An 8,092-nucleotide genomic window follows, 5' to 3' on the forward strand; every position below is an offset into this window, starting at 1 on the left:
GGCCGACCTGCCAAACCACTGTGGAGCCATCCACGGCATCCATATACAGTCAACAACTCATAAATCCATATATTGTAGACAACTTACAAATACACTGTTCGTAACTGCATGGAGACATGCATTTTTCAGTGCCCATGGTTTATGAGAGTATGAGCGCAGCACCACTTCACTTCGCAATCACGCAAGACTCGACAAACCAAAGTAGAGAAAACCCAACGAAGAGGCTATGCAGTAAGAGAGCCTGTATATTTAGCAAGAGTTTGACTGCTTCGACTTTGGCTTCACCTCCCGTCCTCAACCAAAGGGCACGCGGTTGACAGTCAGCAGCCGAATCAGAAAAATACCAGGAACCTTAACGGCTAATAGTTGCAGTAACATTTATTGAACACATAAAATGGAAAATGAAGACATCAAATTTAATTGTTTTCTTTAGAATGTGCTCAATCTTCTGCCAGTTTAAATCAGAAAAATACCAGGAATCTAACTGCATACCTTCTGCATGGACCTTTCAACTATCGAATTCAATTGTTTTCTTTAGAACGTGCTCAATCTTCTGCCAGTTTGGATGACCAGTCGTTACACAAGATTGTGTGAACTCGTCGCTGCAGTACATGACTGTAATCTCCTCAAGAGACTTGGGCAGTGTTGGAAGCGACCTCATATTCTTGCACGACTGTATAATCAGCGTCTTGAGTGCTGTGAGGTGTTCCATATTGCCTGGTAAGGCATTCAAGCTGCATCAGTCCACAACGATAAACCTCTCAAGAGACTTGGGCAGTGTTGGAAGCAACTGTATATTCTTGCAGATAGTGATACTCAGTTTCTTGAGTGCTGTATGGTGTTCCATATTGCTTGGCAAGGCATCCAAGCTGCAGCCTAAGACGATAAACTCCTCAAGAGACTTGGGCAGTGTTGGAAGCGACCGCATGTTCTCGCATGACTGTATATCCAGTCTCCTGAGTGATGTGATGTGCTCAATATTGCCTGGCAAGGCATTGAAGCTGCAGCGCACGACTTTAAACTCGTCAAGAGACTTGGGCAGTGTTGGGGGCGACCGCATATTCTTGCAATTCCAGATCACAAATTTCTTGAGCGATGTGAGGTGCTCCATATTTCCTCGTAAGGCATTTCTGCTACAGTTCATGATGTTAAACTCCTCAAGAGACTTGGGCAGTGTTAGAAGCTCCCGTATATTCTTGCATGACTTTATATCCAGTCTCTTGAGTGCTGTGAGGTGCTCCATATTGCCTGGTAAGGCATCCCAGCTGCAGCTAGAAACATGTAGAGAACGAAGATGAATGAAAGCCCCAAGGTCAGGAGCAGGTCCTAGCTGGTTCCATCCACTGAATATAAGTTCTTGCAGGTTCTTTGGGCCGCCATTATGGTTACCCATCATCCAGTTCGGTAACCTTATACCGTGGTACCCGGAGATATCTAGTCTTTCAAGATACTTCGATGGACAAAGACCCTCAAGAACCTCTGCTTGAACTTCTGGACTGCAGCTCTCATTATCCCATTGAAGTATCAGTTCTGTGAGTTTTTCCTTATTAGCAAGATTGACTTTAACAGCCTCCTCCTTGCTCTCAACATTCTCAAGACCACAAATCAACAGCGTGCCTTGAAGCTTGTTTAGGTGCTTCAGCTGATGTGGCTCATACCCCCGTGCCCTCCTTATTCTGAAGAATGGTAGCGTTTGGAGCCATATCAAACTGCCAACGTTTGGAAATTCCTGATCTGCCCTGCTGATTACATGGCGCAAGTTAACTAGGTTCACCATATCTTCACCACTAGAAGACGCCAAACTACCACAAAAACCAAAATCTATCACCTGCATGTGGTAAAGCTTGGTAAAGGTGCCTGGTATAGTTAGCTTGACACGTGCATACACCGAGAAAGCAAAATAACGCAGATGCTTCAAATCACCAATAGAATCTGGGAATGAGAATTTGTGTTTATAAGGCATGACACATAATTTCAGTACCCTCAATTTCTTCAGCCTCATGAACATAGCAAACATACTCTTGAAGGCTTTGTGCTCGTCTGATTTGACAAATATCATGCCATCAATGAGAGTGCGCAAATTTTGCAACCCATATATCTTCTCGGTAAGCATCTCTATATTACAAAGGGGGGGGGGGGGGGGGGGGGGCAGCCCCAGTGCATGTAGCTCCCAATTGCGCAGGGTCTGGGGAAGGGTCCGACCACTTTGGGTCTATTGTACGCAGCCTTTCCCTACATTTCTGTAAGAGGCTGTTTCCAGGACTTGAACCCGTGACCTCATGGTCACAAGGCAGCAGCTTTACCACTGCGCCAAGGCTCCCCTTCCATCTCTATATTACAAGTCCCAGCAAAAAGATAGCGGACACCCGACGGAACCTCTCCTGTGAAGCCATTCTCTATCCTGAAGCAATCTCTTCCGGCAACCTCCTCTGCTAAATCACACAGCAGATCATGAATTGTAAAATAATCAACATCATGTCCATGGGCAGCCCCAGTGCATGTAGCTCCCACTTGCGCAGGGTCTGGGGAAGGGTCCGACCACTTTGGATCTATTGTACGCAGCCTTTCCCTACATTTCTGTAAGAGGCTGTTTCCAGGACTTGAACCCGTGACCTCATGGTCACAAGGCAGCAGCTTTACCACTGCGCCAAGGCTCCCCTTCCATCTCTATATTACAAGTCCCAGCAAAAAGATAGCGGACACCCGACGGAACCTCTCCTGTGAAGCCATTCTCTATCCTGAAGCAATCTCTTCCGGCAACCTCCTCTGCTAAATCACACAGCAGATCATGAATTGTAAAATAATCAACATCATGTCCATGTACCCGTTCTTTCCCTCCTAATTGCAGAAATGAGGCCGACAACAGTTCATCAAAATAATTCTTGGCAACATCTTCCATTTCCTCTTCAGGCTTACTAATCTTTATAAACCCTTCGGCCACCCACAACTTAACTAACTCATCACACTTCAAACGATATCGCCTGGGGAAAATTCTGCAGTAAGCGAAGCATCGCCTGACCTACTCATCAAGACACTGGTAACTCCACCATAGAGCTCCCATCATGTCATTCATAAGGTCCCAATCTTTCTGGCTTCTCCAAAACTCAACAGTTTGTGTTTCACGAAGCCGTGAACCCACTGTTCTGGCTGCTAGAGGTGAGCCCTTCAGCTTTTTTGCAATGTCCTCTCCAATCAATTCAAGTATTCTTTTATCATGGTCACTTACCCTTGCATCCCTAAGTGCATAATGCATGAACATTTCAAGAAACACTTCATCATCCAAGTCAGATATTGGAATACATCTCTCTTTTACAGCACCCAGAGATACTAGTGCAGCTTCAGTTCGACTTGTCACCAAGATTCTGCTTCCTTCCTTTCCAACATTCAGAGGAGAAATTAACTTTTGTAGCTCTTCACGGTCTCCCGAATTCCTACTGTTGTACCAGACATCATCTAGTACCAGTAAAATCTGTTTCCCACGCAGTTCATCCTCCAGTTTTTCCTTCAGGACGTTAGGACTATTGAATTTATCGCATGCTTTCCCTGTAGCCCCCTCAAACATCTCCCTAAAAATGGAATCCAAATCAAATTTCTGAGAAACATGAATCCATATGACAATATTGAAATGGCCCTCCTTTTTCTCTTGCCTACGCTTTTTCTCGTGATCATAGACATACTGTGCAAGTGTTGATTTCCCTGACCCAGCCATGCCATGGATGCCGATTACAGAATAGCATGTATCACTGACATTATTTGCTTGACAATGGTCTTCCTTCTCATGAAGCATTGCGATTATCTTGTCACGATCGTTATCCCGACCAATTACTCCTATCGGAGGAGCTGCAGTAGTGACTGCACGGCGTGAATTGGTAGCAACAGCTTGCCTCCCATCATCATCACGCCCACCTGGCAAGTTCAGTTGTTTCAAAACTTCACATGCATCATTTATAGCACTTTCTATCTTCTCTAGGCTCTTCTTCAATTCCACTTTTGACATACCACTCTCCTGGAAAAATCAAATAGCACTTGTTAGCACATGAATGCAGCAACTCGAAATTAGAGGCATGTATCATGCCTCATAGTTTTTGTCTTATCACTTTTCGTACCTTTTCTGGTTATTTTCAATGCCGATTAAAATTCTACTTGAACACCAACTCCTAATAATATCATAAAGGGAAAAGCACTTCTAACCAGAGTAGCACAAGCCCACACATGACATGAAAACTAACTCAAACTAGTACTACTCGGACTGGACATATCTAACTGATTTTTGCAAACCCTGGTGTTGCTTCTCATGCTCCTCTAGATTGGGCTTGGGAAGAGCAAAGAAAAATTTAGTAAAAGAAGGAACAAGTGATCATGTTGACGGTGGTGCTACTCTACGCTGTCGTATGAAGGAGAGTTTTTACTTTTTAGAATGGAGAGAGACCCCCAGAGCCCGAGTGACACAAATCGTGCATCATGATGCATGAAGAAGAGTGCACCGAGAGGCATTGTTGTCCCGTCGGAAAAGGACCAAACACCAAAAGTTGTGCTGTCAGGTCTACACAGGAAAAAGAGGAACTTGTGGAAGACGGTGCTAGCTAGAGTCTTGGATTATTCCTAATAATGGGCTAATTACTCTTAAGAAAATACTATATAAACTCTTGATTTATTTGGCTCCAAAGAAAGTAATCCTATTTTTTCCTAACAACCTGTGTCGTATCTCTTAACTGCATTTCATGATCTTAACATCTAGTCTAGATAATTGTGGCAAACAAGTGAGAGTGCATTCCGATTTGGCAGCTATAGTCATATATCTAAGAGCCATAAATCAGAACACATCCAAGCATGAGAGCAGGGGAATACCTTATCTTTTAGGAGGGATCTCGGCATGGCAGACCGAAGATTCTTCATCAATAAATCCCTCTTACGTGGAAGGATGCTGCCTTCTGACTTGGCATCTTGGATCTGCTTCTTGAGACGCTGATACTCAACATCATCCAAGATGTCTTCGGCTTCGTAGAGAGCAGACCTAAGCTTATCTAACAGTGGCTCCAAACGTGCCCTGTAAGTGTTCCCGTCGACTACTTCCATCACCCGCTGTGGATGCAAAACTTGCATATCAATTATCTTCAGCTTCTCCGCTGCGTTGAAGTCCAGGAGCGCGAAACCTTTGTTGAGGAGCCTGGGAATGATGGGTGAGGCGAGCCAACCTACAGCGGTTATGCCCCATCCTACAGCAGCACTAAAGCTAACTGGATCTGCCATTGGAAGCGCTGGGGAAAGAAGGGTAGCTAGGCTGCAGGGTCTATAGGCACATACACTCTGCAGCTGCCGGGTGAACGCCGCCGGCGAGGTGAGGGTGAGGGGGAGGTGAGCGGCGGCCGGCGGCTTGGAGCTCTCTGGTCTACTCTCCAGATCTGGTCTGAGGCTACGGCAGTGTGGGGAAAGACAGAGGACGCGGGATGGACGCCATTTTCTATTCGGCGGTGGACGACTAGCCGGCGAAACACGGTTGTTGGGTCGTCGTCACGTGAAAACAAAAGATCAGGTCGGCCACAGTTCCTACTTTTTTTTTGCAGGGGCAATGGTTCCTACTTTGCTCCTTAATTAGTCCTGACCATATGATTTGATTAATGTATCGTCTTGCTCTGCAGAATGAGCCCAATAAACTAGCTGTGTAAGCACGATGTCAAAAAAGAATTAGCCGTTAAGCATGGATGTGGTATTCATAGTTTACAAAAATGCTAGATGTACAGGCTTTTACAGGCTCATTCCAAACTTTCTAAACACATCCCCTGATTTCAATGGGGGTGGGCCCGCGTCTCTACTAATGACCAATTAAAAACTGCCACAACACCCTGTAATCCCCTTGTCCCTGTAACACCCTGTACGTGTAGCAAAGCTCCTTAATTTACATGCACTTTTTAGTTTTTCTGTTTACCTGTCCATAGCTTACGACACGGAGCATGATAGAAGTGGACCTTTCGCAACGCGCTCCTCCCAGCCCGAACCCGCGCTCCTCCCAGCCCGCGCCGCTGGCCGCTCCGGCCGCGGCGGCCACCAGCCCCCGCTACGGCCCGATGGGCGGTAGCGCCACCCCTCCCGCCATCCACCACCCTAGCCCAGGATCCCCGACGCAACCTTTGGAGCTAGTTGACTGGGACTCTTCGGTGGATGGTGAGGTCAGATCGAGATCTGGATCCCCTCCCCCAAGGCCGCGTGGTTTGTCGATCCCCGACCCTCCGCCGGCCCCTGCGGAGCTCGCCGCTGCCCCGGTCCAACGGCTGCCCCCTCTGCCCCTGGCGGACCGAGCGCGCAACCGTGACGGCGAGGGCAAGCTGAAATCCATCGTGGTCGTGTCGGAGGCTGGCGGCAATAATGGTGAGTAGGCCGCTAGCAACAGTAATGGCGCTCTGGCGGAGGCGCACCCCGTCGGCCCGGCAGTCCCTAAGCTTCGCTCCATCGTCATTGCGCCCACCCCTACCACCTCGTCTGTAGCCGCCCATGATGCTGAGGAGGGATGGACTCAGGCGAGATCCCGGAAACAGAGGTACGCCAAAAATGCGCTAGGCAACGGCACGCCTCCTCCGCCATCAAGACTCCTCCACCGCCCGTCCGCCGCAGCTATGGCGGCCCGCAGAGCCTTCTGAAAGCGCTGCGAGGGCCTCTGCCTCCGCTGCCTTAGCTTAGAACACCGCCGCATAGACTGTCGTGATCCCACACACTACCTCACCTGCAAGCTCCCTGGTCACCAATCACGCAACTGCCCCAAGAACCAGAGGGGCAAGAACGCCGCCGACCCCCCCCCCCTGCCCGGCTCCCCCGCCGGGCCGGGGCCCTGTCCATGGGCACCTGGTCTTCCCCCCTCCCCCCACCGTCGGCTCCAACCACCCCAGCCACTACAACTCCCCCCCCCCCGCCACCCCCCAGCCAGAACCCATGGCGCCCCCCTTCGTCCTAGCGCACCCCCGCGACGCCCGCGCCATAGCCACGGGGTGGTGATCCGCTCCAGGGCCATGGAGCGTCAGCGCTCCCTGCTCATGTGACAAGTTGTGCTCCTTTCCGTCGTCGACAGCTTCAACGCGGTCAACCCCATGATGGTGGGCCATACCCTGGAGAACCACATGCGCATCGGCAACCACCAGCTGCGCGTCACGCGCCACCACCCAGAGGACTACCTGGTCCAGTTTGAGGCCCCGGCGCACCGCGACTCCCTGCTCCACCACGACGTCATCCATGTCGACGGGGTGGCCTTCCTCACCAAGCCATGGCGCCCCGACGAACACGTCGTCCTCCAACGCTGGATGCTCCATGCACGGATCATCGTCGAGCGCCTCCCCCTCGACATGTGGTCTCTCGAGGGCGCTGAGGAGGTGCTCGGCCGATTCTGCCTGATCGACCGCCTGGACTCCCACACCCATGAGCGGCGGGACACACGCACCTTCGGCTGCTGGGTTTGGTGCTGGAGCCTCACCGACATCCCCACGCGCCACTGCATCTCCAGCTTCGCCGATGGTGTTGGCCGTGCCGTCGAGATGCTTGGGTAATCGCCACCGACCCACGCCAACCGCACCGTCCCTCCCTCCTAGAGGCGGAGCGACATTCACTGTTGTTCTACATCGACCGAGTCGAGAATTGGTCGCCACGGGAACCCAGGTCGCCGTCATCTCGCCAGAGCGGCCTGCCTTCCTCTGGCTCCGACGAGGAGGGCGGCCTCCGTCCGCTGCCGGAGTTCGAGCTCAAAGACTGGACGTTCGACGTTAAAGATGACCGCGTCTTCATCCCGCCTCCGGCTCCCCCAACCGCGGCCCCGACACAAACTCGCGCCAGGCAGGCCCCGCGCGTCGCCTCGACTGGATGTCGGGGCTTGCCGGCACCTGCCAGGTGTGACGACAAGGAAGGTGGGGGCGGCGCCGGCCGCTGATCCTGGAAGGACACTCTGCTGGGCATTGGTCGATCCAGCAAAGCCGCGGAACCCGAGCGCGGTTCCAGCAGCGACCGCCACAGAAGCAGATCCCCTGGCCCACGCCACCAACGCCGCCGCGCATTGCCTCCACCACCACCACCCACATCAGCCCCGCTGCAGCTTCTCACCCCGCCCTGCCCC

At 51.1% G+C, this 8,092-nt stretch overlaps 1 protein-coding gene across 1 annotated transcript; it reads right to left on the reverse strand.

Moving 5' to 3' along the window:
- Positions 1-2,130: 2,130 nt before the first annotated feature.
- On the reverse strand, positions 2,131-5,497 carry LOC123149509 (putative disease resistance RPP13-like protein 1). The gene is made up of 2 exons (XM_044569174.1): positions 4,849-5,497; positions 2,131-4,006 (listed from the first exon to the last, which is right to left on the reverse strand). Exons 1-2 carry the CDS (start codon positions 5,248-5,250, stop codon positions 3,020-3,022), a joined length of 1,389 nt encoding a protein of 462 aa, XP_044425109.1. The 5' UTR covers positions 5,251-5,497; the 3' UTR covers positions 2,131-3,019.
- Between the last annotated feature and the right edge of the window lie 2,595 nt (positions 5,498-8,092).

The sequence above is a fragment of the Triticum aestivum genome, chromosome 7A (genome assembly GCF_018294505.1).
Source record: "Triticum aestivum cultivar Chinese Spring chromosome 7A, IWGSC CS RefSeq v2.1, whole genome shotgun sequence".
Taxonomy (NCBI): domain Eukaryota; kingdom Viridiplantae; phylum Streptophyta; class Magnoliopsida; order Poales; family Poaceae; genus Triticum; species Triticum aestivum.